Source organism: Netta rufina (genome assembly GCF_964035555.1).
Source record: "Netta rufina genome assembly, chromosome: 11".
In the NCBI taxonomy this organism is placed as follows: Eukaryota; Metazoa; Chordata; class Aves; order Anseriformes; family Anatidae; genus Netta; species Netta rufina.
Genome location: NC_140134.1, coordinates 2,340,032 through 2,358,507, shown reverse-complemented (window position 1 = coordinate 2,358,507; position 18,476 = coordinate 2,340,032). Strand labels below are relative to the sequence as shown.

Below are 18,476 nucleotides of genomic sequence, written 5' to 3'. Positions count from 1 at the left end.
GCACCTGCACGGGCCCCGCGGCCTCGCTCAGCCCCTCTGCGTGCATCCGGGCCGTGCAAATTGCGAGGCTGAGGCTTAAGGCTGCGGGCGGGGGCGCTGCGGATGCGGGGCCTCCCGGTGCCCGCACGGAAACGGCGGCGCCGAACCGAGCCCAACGGCCCCGCGGCCCCCGCCGCTCCAACGGGGCCGGGGCCGGGGCCGGGGCCCGAGCCGGGCCCCGCAGCGCCCCCCGCGGAGCCCCGCCCGCTCTCCCCCTCCCCAAAACCCGCGCGCGCCAAGGGCGCGTGAGCCGGTGGCGGACGGCGATTGGCTGCCGGCAGCACCCCGGGGGCCGCCGGGCCGCGGCCGCCCGCCGAGCGCCATTCACGGCGCTGCCCGCCTGCACGCGCCGAGGCTCATTCATAAAAAAAAAAAAAAACTTCATTCATAAAAGCCGCGGCGGCTCCGCGCTGCGGAGCTGCTGCCTCGGGCGGGCCGGGCCGGGCCAGGACAGCACGGGCCAGGACAGGACAGGACAGCGATGGTCCCGGCGCCGGTCCCTGCGCTCCGGATTCCGGCGCTGAAGGGCTTTGGAGCAAGAATTAACGAGGGCGATGCTGAGAAGCGCTGCCGCTGCTCACACCAGTGCCTCCCTTGAAATACACCCGGCTTGGTGCTTGCCTGCCGGGCAGGAGCGATGCAGCACACGGATGCTTGCTTTTTTTTTTTTTTTTTTTTTTTTTTTTTTTTTTCATTGGGGCAGCCGAAGTTGAAGATGCCAAGAACTGGGTACCTTCTGGGGTTCTTGCTGGTCTGAAAATGTGTCTGAGCTTGTAGCCTTGCCCTGCTTTGTGTGGAATATGCTTGGGCTTTTTCTGCAGCCAGGACTCCGCGATCAATGATGCTACAACTGTGAGTCTCCAGAGCTGGCTGTGTTTTAGTGTCCGGCTTGAGGTGGGAACGAAGGCAGGTTGGGGTAGCAGCACTTTGGCCTAAGCAGCTGTACCACCGATGTGCTTTCCTGTACACTGCTTTTATTCCTGCTTACAGAATACCAGATGTCCGTGCAATTTTAAGCCTCACGCATTGAGGAAAATAAGCCACTCAGAACAGAGTCAGCAAAAATATCCAATAGGTTTCTGTTTTTAAAATCGGTTGACTTGTCTAATTTTCATATAATTTATCTACAAGAGCAATTTATGCCAAAGTATCCAGTTACAGAACTGTCAAGGCTATGAGAGAACGCAGCCAGCAGAGCCTCAGTGGACACGTCCTGTATGTAGGGTTGTTCAGACATCCAGGAATGCTGCACAGGGCTAAGTACAGCCGATTCAGGAATGATTCAATAACATCTCTAGATGAAGGTCCACAAAATACATCTTTAAACATCAAAGGTTCTTCCTCCTCTTCCCATTCCTCATCACCTAACTTGCTGGCAGAAGATGGCCCTCTGGGGCCGCAGGACACCTGCACCACCCTGTGCACGCTGATCCCCCGCATGGCGAACATTAAACTCGCCAACCCCTCCAGCCTGCCTGTGCTGAAAAGCTTCTGCTTGGGAATGAAAGAGGTGCCAAGGATTAAGCTCACGGAGTGCGTTACCATCCCCAGCAGCCCCACCTCACCTGAGATCAGCTGCCTCTCAGCATCGTACCCACAGCCTGACCTGGACAAGCTGCACCCGAACCCAAAGCCTGTGGGGGACTGTGCCGGGCGGGGAGCGGAGGAGGCCACTCCTGCGGGCAGGCAGGATGGGGCCCTCGTGCGCAGCAGTGAGAGCGCGGGGGAGCCAGGTGCGATGTATGGCGTGCGGGTGAGTACTTGGCATGAGGTTGCTATTCTCTGGGGCAAACGGGGCAGGAGGCTGCGCTGTGACCTCTGTGTTCCCACATCTGCAGCCCCAAGCCACTGCCCCATCCCTTGTATCTCCTGTTTCCTGATGGATGTAGGGCTGTGTATTTGACCTGAGGGAGTTAAAAGGAGCGGCCACCCCCAGAGCTAACACAGCATCCATTTCCAAAAGAATATCCGCAGACTCTTTGAGGAACACAGCCAAGCTGCAGCTCGAACAGGGGTTGTTCTGTCATAAAATGCATGTTGGAGTGGAAAGGACCACAGCGAGGGCTTCCCAGCCCTCCCAGCAGCCCCGAGGCATCAGATCGGTGCTGGCGGGCAGCACTGAAATGTTTGTCAGGGTGGGTTCGAGGACCTGTGCTGCTCCCTGCAGCACCTTCCCAGGGTGCAGGGTGCCCCAGCTGCCCGTCTCCTTTGGTGCTGTAGGGCTGTGTGTGATTCTCCAGGTATGGAAAACCCTGCCTGTTCCTTCATGAGACACCCTGGAATAGACTTCTGGGTATTTCTCACACTGTGTGCTGGCACTGGTATGTGCCACCTTCTGAGCAGCAGTGGCTGGCCGAGAGGGGACCAGGTGGCCTGAATGAGTGCCTGGGCTCAGGGTTTCACTCCCTCTGCCTGTGCCGCACTCAGGAGCTTTCTTGTTTTCTTCTCACTGGGCTTTATGTTTCTGCATTCAGAACTGGCCATTTGGAAAACCACTGCCCATACTCTGTGTTCGGAACTTCTGACCCTGCACACCTCGGTGCTTGTGTCTCATCTGACAAAGGCACTGCCAGGTGAAAACTGCCCGCTGCTCACATGGGGGAACCAGAGCCAGTGCAGCGCAGAGAGTGTAGTCTGAAGACTACAGTGTAATGGCTGGGCAGGCCAAAGGCTCCTGTCACTCTGGCTTGCGTTAGTTGTGAGACTGGCACCAGCAGAAAACCAGCCATGGGAAATGGCAACAAGTGCTGTTTGCATTTGTCTTCTTGTTAAAGACAGAAGTAGGAGAGGGCCTGCGCTTGGGGGGAGTCTCTCACAAACTGAACTATCATTGTGGTTGTCCTCTTGTGTTTATTTTTCTTTAAAGTCCAGTACTTGACTTGATAGCATAAGTGCCAAATGTGGCTCCTGGTGCTGGGCTTTTGCTCAGCTGACTGAAGTGGTGACACGGTGTCGTGTCATGGTGTCTCGGTGTCACGATGCACAGGCTTGTGGCACCTGCCTGTTCGTGGTACGGATATTACAGCGCCCACATCTGAGGCTTTGAAGTAGCTGCAGGGATTCAGATGATGAGGTGCTACTGGCACAGGCGCACCTACAGAAGGAGGTTTCTGGCACAGGGAGGAGAAGGTAATGTGCAGGGGGATTTCCCAGGTCTCTGTGGTGGCCCAGACCCGAGAGCAGAGGTAGCGAAGTGTTACCCTCCAGAGACCATGCAAACAATCGCAGAAGGAGAAGCAAAACCAGAGCCCAGCTTGACAGGAAGGTCAAGAGATGTGGGGAAGGGGTCGTCCCCTCCTGCTGCTCCCCAGGCTGCAGGTCCAGTATGTTTTTCTGCTGGTCTTTCCGGGGTCACGATGTTTCATGGGGAAATCTCTCTGAAAGGGTTTTGCTGGCAGGGACCTCCCAGGACAGCAGGGAAATGTTTTCCTGCTACTCTGCTGCACCTTGCTGCTGCTGCTGCTGGCGGGGTGGTGCGGGGCTGCATGAGCCAGCCCAGGAGAGCTGCGGGAGCGCTGCTAATGTGAGTCAAAATGCATAGTGGCAAAACACTGTGGTTTTTAAAACAGCCCCTTTAATGACAAGCAGGTAGGTAAGGAAGAAGCTTGGGGGCTTCAGAGCCTTATCATCACAGCAAGGGATACTAAACTCCTTTCCCCAAGCTTCCTTTCTCCAGAGATCTTTGGCTTTACAATCTTGAGTGGAGTCTGAAGAGGATTTGATGCTTACATGGAGAGCATCTGTAGGTATCTTGGAAAAACAATGATCTGCTGAATAAAAAGATCAAAAGCTGTCACCTACAGACTAGAGCAAGGCAGAAATCATCTTTCTGGGGCTGGTTTTGAGGAGTGGCATCTCCAGGTGGAGATGGCCACTGGTGTCTTGGCCCCTTGTCTCTCAGCCACGTCACCTGGGCTCTGTCAAGGATGTCGAGACCCCTGACTGTGCCTGCTCCCCTGAACCGCTTGTGTGAATAATAAAGAGCCCAAATATCGGTATTTTAACAGAGCCAGTGCAGTTATCCCCGTGCAGTTATCTTTAAAAACAGATCTTGGACTTGTGGTTGTGCTCCTCTTGAAGGAAGGAGATCAGCTCTGGTGGCTCATGGCTTCAGGGCAGCAGCCATGAATCATGAACCATAGGCTTGGGGTGCTGGGATGGCAATGCTGGGCTAGGCTGGGGGCTCAGGGGTGCAGCACTTGCTGGGGCACCCCTTGTCCCACAGCCATAATGGCTTCCGAGACCGATGCTCTTCTCTGGGTAATCATCCCTTAACACCAAACAGCACCTTCATGGCCCACACTCATTTGCTGGGTCAGGTTCCTTTTGAGCCATGTCTGCCACAGCCTGGCCCCAGTGCAGGAAGTGCTTTAGTGCTTTTTCAGCACAAAACTAAAAAGAAAGGGAAAATGTATGTGTGTATATATTAAAAAAAAAAAAGTGTGTGCATACATTTAAAATGTGTATATATGTATATATGTGCACACTCACACACATACATACACTCATTAAAATTCCCCTGTTTTTTTCTCAACATTTATTTAAAAATTGAAAACCCTTGAATGGAAGGGTCAAATTCTCCAGCAAATTTTCTGTTTAGCAAAAGCCACTCTTTGATACAAAAGCTGCAGCTTGCTGCCCCTGAAGAAGGAGTGCCACATGGCCAGGAGGAGTGGGACAGACCTGTCTGTCCATGTGCTGCTAGCAGGAAGAAGATGAGCACAGGACAGGCACGCAAGGAGGGCCTTCAGCACTCACCAGCCCCAGAAACTTCTGCAGTGCAGAAGCTTAAGCCAACACTGACAAACCGGTTGTGGCTTTTGATATGTTTAATGGGCTTTTATGAGCTTTTTTCTCCTGTGACATTGTCCAGGCTGTTAGCCATCTCTTTCTGCTAGAGTTTTTGTGCTCTCTGGTCCAGAGGGTACCAATGCCCTGCTGTGCATGGCTGCTGCCCTGGGCTGCCTTTGCCTCTCTGCTGGTTTCAGGAGGGATGGAAGAGCAGAGTTTGCTCCCAGCGTGGGGAGGGGCTGCTGCCTGCTGGGGGAAGGCAGCATGCTTGATGCTGAGGAGCGAGGTGCTTGTCTGCAGCAATTTGTGTTGCTCCCTGGCTGGTAGCTGGCCCCTCCACGACCTGGGGCACCCTATCAGAAAGAAAGGAAAGGGAGCCAGAAATGTGGTGGGATTCGCACCAGCAGCAAGTGCTAAAGCGAACCAAGCATGCCACACTCTTACTGTTAGAGGCATGGGCTGTTTCTCCTTGGTGTGAGAGGTAGAGGCCAGTCTCAATTCCAGCACCACGCTCCTGCCATGTGCTGCTGGCTGCTGCTCATTTATGCCCAGTTTCCCTTCCTGCCGGATCCATCACAAGCTCGGTGAGTTGCCCAAAACCATCACAGCAGAACACAGCCCCAGCCCTGAGAAGCAGAGAGCCCCTGCCCAGGGGCACACCCAGGTGCTCCCCACCTGGCAGCCCTCACCCTGCAAGGGAAAAGGGGGGTAGGTGGCTCAGAAATCCTGTCCCATTACTTCAGAAATGCCTTGTTAAAGCAGTGCTGGGAAAATAAATGTCTGGATGGGAGCAGTATTCCCGCCATGCTCATTTGCACACAATGCTGCTGCTCGAGATGGGTTTCTGCCCTGGCATCTGTACTGTTTTTAGGGAATTTGAGTGCAGCCTAACCTACATTTGGGCAGAGGCTGTTTAGCAGCAGTGTGTTACCTCGTTGCCTCTGCTAGCCAAACTTGTCACCTGGATTCCTCATTAGATGGCTCTAGGGTCTGTAGTACTTGCTCTAGGCATTACTTATGAATTAGCGCCTGCTAACTAGTAAGTCCAATTGCACGGCTACAGCCGCGTTGTTTAATCAGGAGCTCCATCAGCTGCTGCTGGTATTGTTGGTGCCGGTGAATCACTGGCTGACATTTAGGCTGGAGCTGGAGCCACTGTGTTATGGAAAGGAATGAAACGAGACATGGGGCTCTATTAGAGGGCGCCTCAAAAGCTTATTCATGCAAGCCCTGCCCGGTGCATTCACATCTCCTCCCACACAGCCATCATCCTGCCTGCAGTCGTTCTCCATCATTTCTTGCAAAGAGATGTGAGAAGATGTGCATCTCCAGGAACCACCCTGCTTTCCCCCCAACGCTGCAGCATGATGAAACAGAAACATACCCAGATCATCATCCCCTTCAAACCCTGAGAGATGAAGCTCCCCCAGTGCAGATGCTCTCTTCAGCCCCAGCAGGGAGATGGGGAACAGAGCTTGGCACATGTTGCCATTAGAGGAGCTGTTCCCTTGCCAGCAGGGACCAGTGAGTGTCTCCTCTCTCTCCTGAGAGCCATTGCTCATCCTGGCAAGACCTCTTGATCCCACTGCTGTCAGATCTGTGGGCTTTGGAAGGCAAAATGCCTTGCTTGGACACCACACCTCATGTGCTCAGGAGCCCAGGCACAAGTCGCCTTTCCCTCCCCTCTCAAACCATGGTTGAACCCTCGATACCACTGTCCCTATGTTACAAAAACGCCTTGCAGGTAGCTGTAGCCCCTTATGGGGCGGACGGCTCTCGTGCGGCTGAGTGCTGCTGCAGCTGCCTGCCACACTCTGGTACGTTGGTTGTGTTGCTGGTCTCTGCAGGGTCTTCTGTGGCGGGGTTAATCTTGTCCATCTGTGTTTTTTAATTCTTGTTTCTTCCTCAGAGATGTCTTTTGTTTTCTTTAATAGGCTTCCAGTATCCCATTGTCTTTTCTAAGCACTCCCCAGGCTTCTCCCCAGCTCTGTGAGCCTGTTTTCCCCCTGCCCAGGGCTCTGTGGTTCTGCTGTACTCCTTCTGCTGGGATGGGGAGGTTTGGCTGTTACTGGCTGTGCTGGTTTAGATAGTCAGTGGCAACAAAAACAAATGAGAGATGCAGTGACGTGCCATGGTAATGCACTCCCCTGCTTAGGCTTTTAAGGGGAAAAAAAAGGTCTTTTGTGAATCATTGATAAGTTCAGCTTCACTCAGGGTCACTTATGCAAAAAACCAATATTGATTTTACATCTTTGCTTAGAGTAGCTTCCCACGCATCTGCTCAGGATGCAGTGGGGACTCACTTATCAGCATATGACTCACCTAATCCTCTAAATATTTCTGTTCTCAATGAGCACCCAAACAGCTTACAGGATGCTTGACCTTATCCTATAGGATCAGAGGTCTCTGCCATGCTATAAGCTGAGGCTCTAGACATATTTTCTGTGTTTGCTTTGTTCCCGTTAAGCAGGAATACCTTTAACAAGTAAGATAGCTCTCCGAGTCCTTTACAAAGTCATTTAATGTTCATTAGGGAAGCAGTTCTGCAAACCCTTCAGATTCTTATCGATGTCCTTCCAGGGCTCTGACCTAATTCTGGAGTTCTCCCAAGGGTTGCATTGCTATTTGGAAAGAAACCAAAACAGGGATAATACCATTGTTGTGGAATCCCTGCTTGACTGCAGACATACGTTCTCTTTTTAACACAGTCATTTCTGAAAATCTACAAAGCTGAAACAGATACCTAAATCCAACCCCGCCTGAACGTCCCAGCAGAAGAATCAATTCACGGGCAGCCTGGTGCAGAGGAGGTAAATACAGGGCCTTTCTATGGGCAGACAGTGCTTCCTCTGTCCATTCAGAACAAGAGGACAGAGTGTGCACGTCTGCTTGGGATTTCCAGTCTCTCCGATGTATCCCAGAAGCTTTGACTCTCTGCAGGAGAGGTCTGCAGGGGTGGGCTGTTGCTGCAGCCCATGGTCAGATTGGGATGCTCCCAAAAGCTCCATTCCCAGGCAAATATTTCATAATGGAGCAGGGGATGCCAACTGGGAAGCACAGACCTATGCCGACCCTGTGGAATGGAGATATCTGAGCACTTTAATAACAGAGATGGCTATCAACAAAAATGCTGAAGGAACTAGTAAGCTGTGTTTTAGTAGAGGTAAACTCAGCAGATAGATTTAGCCTGGTGCACTTCATTGAGATGAAAATGTTCCACAGGTTTGTGCATAATGTCAAAGGAGTCTGTGGGCTCACACACCGTCACAATGTTTCTGAAAATTTGTCCTATGCAAATCCCAAATGAGTACAGAAAGAGCCCCCAGCTGTGCCCCATGCAAGAGAAGTGTGAGACTCAACCTCTAATTCAAAGCAGGTTGGTTTATAGTGCAGGCTCTTAAGAGCTGTTGCTATGATCTTGAATTGCAACCCTACCTCCTTCATCTTCTGCAGAGGTTATTTGTCATCAGACCTGCAGCAGCATGGAGCCAGTGGTTTTCCTCATGCCTAGTAATGCCTCTCACTGCCCAAGGGGATGTTCAGCTCTTCTGCACAGGGGCTGAGTGCAGTGATCCTGCAGACACCCAGACATCCTCTGCTCGTGGGAGAATTTCACTCCAGTATTCCTCCCAGCTCAATGACTCAGGCTAATCAGTGAGAATAACCTGAATTAGGAAAAAGGAAGGATTGAATTTTGTGTCTCCAGAGTGCTTTACTTCTTTTTTGTGCTCTGTTGTGGAAGTTCTGTTCTGTACACTTTTCAGTAAAACTAGATACATTATGAAGTTGCTTTAGAATGGCTGATTTGATTTTCTGTTTAGACTCTGATTCTGCATATATTCAGTGGACTGAAATCACATTTGCTTTCTTCTGTGACCCTTCCTCTTGCCTGTTTTGCAGATATAAACACAGTCATCATTTCTCTCTGTCTCTTTGTTTTCCCTAGTACATGGGCTGCATTGAAGTGCTGCAGTCAATGAGGTCCCTGGACTTTGGCACACGAACGCAAGTCACCAGGTAGGCACTGTCAAACTGAAATTCAGCACAAGAATTAAAAGCCTGAGTGCTGATTTCTGTATAAAGCCACAGGCTCATGCCAAGCTCATAGACTCTTTTGAATAGGAGTTTGCATGCTTTATTTTTCTTTTCCCCAAGTGATGACTTGAAATATTTGATCATTACAATAGGCTATTTGCACTGGGGACTGAATTGTTTCAGCCACAGACCTCATTTCTCTCCCAGTTCTTGCTTTGGATATGGAGAGAATGCCCCTGCAGTCGCAGCATGGTACAGACATACCCAGCAACTTGGGTTCTGGCAGCAGCCAGGCCGTGAGTGTGGGCTCAGCACTGCCACTTGGCTCACCCGGGGTGCAGGGTGAATTTGTGGGTGCTGCCACAGCCTGGTGCTGCTGCGGGTGGCCAAGACACCGAGCCTGGGTGCTCACAGGCATCTCTGCTGCTGCCTTCTCTCTGCTTCACACCTGATGCAGAGTGGCTAATGATTTTTTGTCAGATATGACATTGCTTGGCCCTGTTTGCACCAAGGCCAGATTCAGTTGGAAGTGGAGACACAGGGAAAACATGCTGAAATGCAGTAATTTCCAGAAGTACTTTGAGCCTAAGCTTCCAGGCTGCAAATCAGAAAAAGATGAATATTTTGGTCTCAGATACACTGGAAATTAGTTTAAACATGAAATATTTTGGTGGTCTTTCAAGAAGCTTGCAACTTCTGCAGCTTGCATCGCTGCCAGTCACTGGGTATAGACTATCAAGGTATGTATGTGTGGGGTTCTTGAAATGTCCTGTCAGGAACAGAGCAGCCCAGCTTTATTTTTACTCATATAGTCCCTGTGTCCGTAAGTGCATGCAGGAGTACTTTTCCAAATAAACACCTTTTTCCCAGCTCAGAGCTGCATGCCACTGGGGTGCACTCATGGTCCTGCAGTATGACTCCCAGCACCCTGGCCCCTGTGCCTCCAAATGCTTCTTGGAGGGCTGGCTGCATGCAGAGTATTTTTGCACTGCCTTGTACATGTTCCCTCCTCCCCTCAGCCATTCTTCTGGCATGGCTCATGCTGAGGATGCCAGAAGTGTGGTTTAGGCTTCCTGTGTCTGCCCAGCTCTTCCTTCCTGCTGGCAGATGATTTACAGATGCCCTTTTGCTTCCTGAAGTGTTCATATCAAACGGTCTGGAGACAGGAAAGGAGCATGAAGAACTATGTGTTAAACTTCTACCTATTGGCTCCCAGAGTTATCAGCTAAAAGGAAGAAACTGAAAAACTGGAGTCCTTAAATGCCTATATATTGCACTCAATCAGCAGTTGTTGACAATTACAATCAGCACAAGCACACACTGACCCAGTTCCTGCACATGTGTATGAAGAAGTGCCTGAGATACAAATATAGTTCCCTCACCCTAATTGTTTACTGACCAAAACCAGAAATGTGGTAGTTTTTTGCCCAGAGTAATCAGGCTGGCATGTTCAGACCCACTCATATTCATCAACAGCATAAGCCAGAAAGTGAGGTTATCTCCTGTTTGTAAGATATGGACTGTGTGTATTGCTACACTTAGAAAACAGAGATTTGGACGATTTGTCTGGAAAATAATGAATATGAATTACTGCCTAAAGAGAAGTTGCCAACTTAAATTTGGCCCAAATAGTAAGGTTTTGTTAAACAGGGCTATGTGAAAACTTAACAATGGAAATATTTCCATCACCTACAAAAAATGCCACTGCTGACCTTAAGAGGCTCTTTTGTGTATGAGAAATTCAAAATTAAACTGTTTGCAAACCGAATGTTGAAGTGCTGAGCTCATGCATGTGAACTTTAAAGTTTGATCGATTACAAACTAAGTGACAATAGCATTGATTATTCTATTGTTCTCCCAGGCGAGTAACTTTATAGATGGCCTGCTCAATACAACAACCAAAGTCTTACTGGAAATGGTTCAATTTTAATAATTTGTGTTATTTGTACTGGTAAAACCGTATTTTTCTCTGATGGCATTTCAGTAAACAAAGGGCCATGCTCTGTTTTAAAGTAATGCAGACAAGGTCTCTAATTATGTCTCTTCCCTGCCTTGCTGCATGTCTATTTGCATTCTTAGTCTCCTGATCTCTAAAATTAAAGCTATTTTTTACCTACCTAACACGCATGTTGGAAAAATCAACAAACTGATGTTTGTTGAAGTGCTGTGAGGAGTCAAAGGAGTTGAACGTGAAGGATTTACTTTCCAGTTTATTGCCATACTTGCACTTTCAGAGTCACTTACCAGAGATGGTAAGAACTGGGACTTCCAAAATACGTTCTGTCTGGGCACATAAGTGTGATGTTTCTGGGCAGCATGCAGACCTACCTTCGGACCTGGCACAGGGCGAGGGAAGGTGAAAGTGGCCTCCCCAGTGATGTGAATGACTAGTGAGACCGTGGGGGCCTTCAGGCTGAATGACTGCAGTGCAGCAAGGGAAGAGCCAGGCACTGGGATGCTCTTTACCCTTGGCCCTGGCAGCTGTGTGGTGAGGAGCTTGGCAGAGGAGGTTTCGCTGCAGCAGTTTTCTCTTCTAGCTTTCTGACAGTCTGCAACCCAAATTAGCAGGCTAATGCAGTACTGAGATGCTGCCCTCACCCATGGTGAGAGCTGCAGTCTGGGCTGGTGACTTCTAGCAGAAAAGGCTGGTCCAAGCACTGGGGTGACAACATCCTGAAGTCCTGCAGCTAAAGCTCACAGAACTCACCCGCCAGTGCTGCAAGACGTAATGACAAGGGTGGGTGGCTCTGAATCATCTCACTGTGATTTATACCTCACTGTTGTCCATTGTGGGAAAATATACTCCAGATTTAGATGAATTTAAGAAAATCCTTGTTCCCTTCCACACCAGTTGGATCAGCTGGTTTTAAATCCAGTCTGTAGTAAACTCAGGGTCATTTGCATTCAGCTGAAGCCTTGCTGGGATGGGCTAGACCCACATGTAGCACTGCTGAGTGCTGTGCAGGGAGACGCCATGTCAAACCCAGCCACGAGTTGTGTGCCTGGCTCCCAGGGCTACAATGTGAGGCTGATGCTGTCAATTTTCCAGGTCAGCCCTGCCCAGGCGGTTTCGCTGTGCCACACATCTTTGTTTAACTGAGGGTGGGAGACTCATCATAGCATTCTCTTGCTCTTATTACGTCCCTTCTGTTTCTCAAAAACGTGCGAACCCAAGTTACATGGAGATGACAAGAGCAGTGCCAACAAATAACAATAAGGGTAGCAGGCTCCTCTGCTCGAGAGGCTTTTTATTTTTAAGGGTGGTCACTGTGAGCACGCCGTGCTTTCTGCTGACAGCACAAGGCACTGGGGCTGGAGCCCCTGTGCTGTGGAGGTGGCAGCTCTGCCTGTCCCACACCTAAGCCGGACCCTGACTTGCCCTCCCCTTGTCCAGCTTTTTTCCTTTAATGCATCTTCCAGTTCTGTTAAATCAAGCTTGGTATCTGGACATTTATGGGAAAGGGGATTCTGTATCCCAGGTCAGGGCACTGACTTGCAATCTTGGAAGTAGTCAGGCAGTGAGGCTGGGGTGAGGGGTGGCTGAAACAGGCTGGTGGGGCAACCGGTCAAAGAAGGCTGACTTTGTTTGGGAGATTAATTTCAACTTTGTTGAGACACACAATCCCTTTCTGTTAGATAGTGTAGGCAGAGCCCTTGATGCTTAAAAGCAAATCTTAAGCAGCATGCTTACTTGCTTACATCAGCCCTTCACTCTTCTTTTGCTCTCATTTGGGGAAATAATCAACAAAGCGGCTCTCTGTCAGCACTGTGCTTCCCCTCCTGCACGCACGCTCGAAGGAGCGTCTGTGGTGGGGCTTACTCCAGAGGTGCAGCCCCAGAGTAGAAGTCTGGATTTGACTGTACAGCTGAGCTGATTTAAAGGTTACGAGTGCCAAAAATGGGAGTGACAAGGGCTGCAGAGCCCTTGGGCCTGGGTGAGCAACCACAAGTCCACTCTGTCCCCGGCTTCTGCAGCGCCCACTGGCTGTAAGGGGTTGTGGTGCTGGCCCAGCTCGGCCCCGGAGCTGTGGAGCTGACCATGGTTGCTCGCTCAGGAGCTGACCCAAATCTCTCCCTTTCATTATGAAAAGCAAAAACTTTCTGTGCAAATTACCAGTGGTTGATTTATTGTTTTTGCATGGGCACCACAAGACTGACAGACAGTGATGCCACTCCACATGGCAAGAGATGCCCAAGTTGTCGAGGAGCAAGGTTTTCTTTGCCTTAGCCTAGAAGAACGATTTAAATTCCTCACAGCTCTCCTGATTTCATTCTGTGGTTCCCGGGTCAAGAGGAATTGCCACAGAGTATGTCAGTGGAGTTATCACATTCAGTGTGATTTAAAAGAAAAACAAACGCAAAGTGCTTTGCTTTGGGATGAGTGACAAGGAGGAGAGAAAGGAAAAGCAGCAACATGACTGGAATAACAAGGCCACATCTGCTGCTGCTGTCTCCGATTTGGCAAGTGTAAAATGGACAAGCAAATGCCTGAACGCATGAAGCTGCACATTCGTCTGAGAACAACTACAAGGCCTACACAGGTGTATGCCATCTGGCAGATCTAAAAGGAGAGACTTGCCCAAGCAAGTGACTGAAAACAAACAGCTGTATGAAGGAATTAATAGCAGGTTTCCAGGAAGAAGGCACAGAAAATCCTATTTCAGTTTATCACGGTTATTTCCAGAATTTCTTTTCTTCCTAGTGTGCAGTGTCCAGGTCAGGCCTGCCTGCCCCATGGGAGTGACTGAAATGGAGAGGTATTCAGTTATAGCAGCAAGGTGTGTCGTGGTTTAACCTGGCCGGCAGCTAAACACGACAGCCGTTCGCTCACCCTCCCCCCTCCCTCTCTGGGACGGGGGAGAGAAATGGAAAGTGAAGCCCGTGAGTTGAGATAAAGACAGTTTAATAAGACAGGAAAATAATAATAACAATAATAATAATAACAACAATGATAATAACAATAATAATAATAATGCAATGATGATAATAATACAATGATGATAATAGTACCACTACTACTAATGTGTACAAACAAGTGGTGCACAATGCAATTGCTCACCACCTGCTGACCGATGCCCAGCCTAACCCCGAGCAGTCCGGCCCCCCCTCCCCTGGCTAGCCACCCCTATATATTGTTTAGCCTGACGTCAGATGCTATGGAATACCCCTTTGGCTAGTTTGGGTCACCTGTCCTGGGTCTGTCCCCTCCCAGCTCTTGCTGCACCCCCAGCCTGCCTGTTGGCAGGACAGAGCAAGAAGCTGAGATGTCCTTGGCTCAGTATAAGCACTGCTCTGCAACAATTAAAACATTGGGGTGTTATCAGCACTCTTCTCATCCTAAGCCAAAACATAGCATTCTACCAGCTACTAGGAAGAAAATTAACTCTGTTCTAACTGAAACCAGGACAAGGTGTTATCAAATGGCCGCTTCTCACATCTTTAAAATAATATTTGAGGTTTGTTAGATCATCTGGAAAACCATCCACAGATAAACAGCAAGGAATAGCTGTGAGAGGATGACTTCCTCTACTGTGATTCTGTAAAGAGAGAAAATAGAAACTATTAAGTAGAAATGATTTGCCTACATTTTTGTTCCTGTTTTCTGGACAATTGCTTCAGAGCAGGGTGAAGTGGGCAGTGACAAGATGTTCTTGTAGCAGAATGGGATCAGCTGTGGACAGCTTTGCCTGCAACTCCTTATTCTGCACAGGCTGCTTGAAGCATGCAGGAACTCATTTGTCACCAAAATAGAAGACTTCCCTGTTTTTCCAATTTGTTCAGTATCTGGTTTTCTTTCTAGGTGGAGCTAGACTTGAAGGCTCCAATGCCTTAATGTCTTGGCTCTGATTTTAATTTCCTTTAATATTGAATGAGAAGATGAGCTCTCATTTTCCAAACGGATCATTGGAATCTGCAAGATCATCCTGCAGGATGCTGTTCCCATTTTGTTTAGCTTTGGCCTTTCTATGGGTAACACTGAAATAAAAAAGGAACAAAATGAGAGGGATGCCAGGATTTCACTTCAAAAGCATATTTTTGGTTGTGTAGGGGGAAATGCTTTGCTTTAAAAGGGTAAAAAAAAAAGTCTGTGTTTGTAAACTGAATCTGAAACATCTTGTGTAGCCCACTACAATGCTCATCTTTGCTGCTGGTTTCACTCAGAACATATTCACTACATTTTTGTTACTTTGCCCTTGGTGAAGTCTGCAGGTTCTCAGGACTTCATCTGACGGGAAGACTCCATTTAATATCAGCAATCTCCAGTGCTTTATGCTCACATAATTCAGCTACATCTGTGGGGCGCCGTGCTGGGGCCAGCAGAGATGCCAGGGGTCAGCGGCACCATGCTGGGTGCTTGCGGCCCACCCCTGCTCCTCAGGCCCAGCACAGGCCTCAGGCTGACTGTGCTGCTTGGGATGTACCTGGCAATTTTTAGCCTTTCTGAAAGGAAGCTTTCTCTGGAAAAGCCCAGCAGCATGTTCCACCCATGCACCCGCCAGTATCTGAAAATAGATGGACTTTCTTAACTAGCTTGTTTCCTAATTAGCTTGTTGGGTAATAACGCAGTAAAATAAACAAAAAAAAATTAAACAAACTAATTCCTTTCCCCTCAAGCATGAAATGAAATCCAAACCTGTGAAAGCCCAAGTTTGAACTCGGGCCAAGGCAGCCCATACAGGAGGTACAGTGTGAAGCGCTGGCTGCAGGACGGGGCTGTGGGATGCCCTCCACAACCTTGGCACAGGTTCTGGGTGGCCAGAAGGGTCACGGGCTGCAGGTCAGACCCATCAAGGTGGCTTTGTGCTGTTAGCAGTGTCTTTGGCTCCCCAGACATTGTCCAAGGCTGACACATGGAAAATTTGCACCAGTAACACCTGCGATTCCTGGATTATCAAGATAAGGCTATTGGGTTGGATCCTGGAATTTGTGGCATGCTGCAGCAGACCCAGCCTTTCCTTGTCTCCAGGATGTCCAGGAAAGTTAAGGAAATCTGCTAAGCACATCCCAACCCAGTCAGTCACCATTTTTCCATTGGCTTCAAAACAATAAGTGTCAGTCCAGGAAAAGTCTATGGCTGCCAATAAAAGATTTTTTCCCCAGCTGCCATGCTAACCTCCATCAGGACTGTCAAGTGTTCTATATGTGGAAGCCAGTCGCCTGATTGATTGTGTATCAGAACTTGCTTTCATGAAACATGGGAAATAGATGCAGCACAACACTTAGATATATTGAGTAATTTAGCTGTCTCTGGTACAGACCACTGGTACTTTATGCCTTACGCTTATGCTTCCTAAGAAGCACCACAGAGATGACTGTGTGTCTGGGAAAGGACATCTGATTTGGGAAATACCTGCTAGAGATGGAAAGATATGAAACTGAGACCTCAGATTTGGAACAGAAGTTGCAAAGCTGATTACAGCACCAAATTTCTCCCCCTGAACCATGACTTTTCAAAACACTATCATAAAACCCCTTGCCTTGGAGAAGTGGCCTTGAAATCTAGCTTCAGCTGAGCAAACCATGCACCTGCACCTTAAAAAGGGAAAGATTTATGCAGTATTCCCCAAGAAAAGTCTTCTGCGTGGAGGGATATAGAACTGTTGACAGCAACACTCAAAGACACTCTTATTTTTGGTGTGCATGTATATATCTAACCAGTGGTTTGGCCAAGAATGTCACAGTTTGACAAAGAGATGTGTTATCAGCAGCCCAGGTACCAAATCCTGGAATGACTGTCACACCTAGCAAGGGCAGTGCTGGGAAATGTTCATGCATAACTCCCAAACAGGGTAGGCTGGGAAGCAAGAATGTTCCTGTGAGAGAAAAGTGTGGGAAATTGGCTGAAGTGCAGATGAAATATTTCTTTTTTTTTTTAAAGAGAAACCCCAAACACCAGGAAGCCCATAAGAGCACCCAGCTGGGCTCACTCAGCACACCCGTGGTGCTCTAAATCAAATGGATTAAGGCAGGCAGGAGCCCTCCCTGACAATAAGAGCTCTGCCTTACTGAGAAAACCTTACTGAGAAAAAGGACTTGAAGGCATGAGGTCCTTGGAGTTTCATTGTGGTTAGCTGTTTTTTGTTGTTGTTGTTTTTTTTTTTTTAACAAAGAATTTTCATTAGGTGACACTGGTACATTTTGTGAAGAAAAAGAATCAACCCAAAGCAGGCTGTTGAATTACTGTGTTTCATTAAATACTGTAATACTTTTTTTTTTTTTTTTTTAACCCTGGGGTAAAGAAGGAAAAACAACTGTGAAAGGCTTTCCGGAAGATTTAAGTGTTTCTAAGTGGAATTATAACAATAAATCACAAGGTTGCTGGCCCTGTTACAGCTGATGCATGTTAAATGATCCAACAGTTTATGCTGCATTTTTCTATTTGTAGGGAAGCAATAAGTCGACTGTGTGAAGCCGTATCAGGTACAAATGGAGCGATAAAGAAGCGGAAGGTAAATACAGTTTTAGCTGAATGATTACTTTTCTGTATCTGCTTCTGATAAGCCTGATACATGATACCCCAACAAGATTCAGCCCATGGTGGAGTGCATGTTAATTCATGTGAGCTTGGTATAACATGGAAGTGTTTGTAGCAGGATGCTTAGCCTGCTTTTTCTGGGTGCTGAGGTTGTGCTGGACCTCTTCTCACCAGGGTTAGTGCTCTGCCTGGAGCTCCTGCTTCTACCAGCCTTTGCAGGGCTCAGTGCTTAGCAAATCCTAGGCTCTGGCAGGTAAAATGTAGGAGCTCTTTTGGACAGTGAAAGGGAGCTCCTTCACTAGAGGATTACCCGATTTTTATTTATATTGAAAAAATAAGCACAATGAGAAAGGCAGTGTTTAATGGGCCTGTCATTTATTTAATAGCTAGCATGCAGGGGGAGTCAGTGCAAGTGGCTGCTGTGGGGCAGTGTTCACGGGAGGTTATTGGTTTCCTCCTGTAACCGTGGAGCTAAGGGTGAACCAACATGTTCCTGAAAAATGAATGCATGAGAGAATTTCTTGATTTACTCCGAAACACTTCATCCTCAGGAAATGAGGCTGAGTTTGGTGGGAAAATTACACATTCTGAACTCCTGAGCCAGCTATAACATTTAGCTCCCTGTTTTTTTGTTTCTTTAAAACTTTTCCCGATTATTGACATAATAAACATGTACACGAGTCATACTCAAAGCTGATATTTGTTAGAAAGTCTACTTGTGTTTGACCATGACATTATCCCTGTTCCCTTTAAATTCTCAATAAAATGCTGTAAAATCTACTTGACTCAGATATACTTCTGTCCCGACAAACCCAGTTGACAGTCTCTTTCTTTTGTTTGTATTCAAAGCCTCCAGTTAAGTTTCTGTCTTCTGTACTTGGCAAAAGTAATCTTCAGTTTTCTGGCGTGAATATAAAGCTGACCATTTCAACAAACAGCCTCACATTGATTAATGTTGACACACAGCAGGTAGGATACATGTAAATCAGTGTCCTTCTCTCTGTGCTACTATATTCTCCTCTTTTTGTGATGTCTGTAAGAAGGGCTGGGTGCTTGAGTGGAAAGCAGCACCCTCTAGTCTTCCCATGCATGCCTGATGAAGCTGAACCGTGTGATTCCTCTGAATTTAAAAATG

At 48.3% G+C, this 18,476-nt stretch overlaps 1 protein-coding gene across 1 annotated transcript in view; it reads left to right on the top strand.

Moving 5' to 3' along the window:
* Positions 1-1,204: 1,204 nt before the first annotated feature.
* The window catches only part of SHC4 (SHC adaptor protein 4), a 30,491-nt gene continuing 13,219 nt past the window's right edge, over positions 1,205-18,476 (top strand). The window contains exons 1-4 of the mRNA XM_084293575.1: positions 1,205-1,792; positions 8,777-8,847; positions 17,252-17,315; positions 18,191-18,310. Of these exons, the coding sequence (XP_084149701.1) occupies positions 1,214-1,792; positions 8,777-8,847; positions 17,252-17,315; positions 18,191-18,310 (834 nt within the window). The 5' untranslated portion in view covers positions 1,205-1,213. The remainder of the gene's footprint in view (positions 1,793-8,776; positions 8,848-17,251; positions 17,316-18,190; positions 18,311-18,476) is intronic.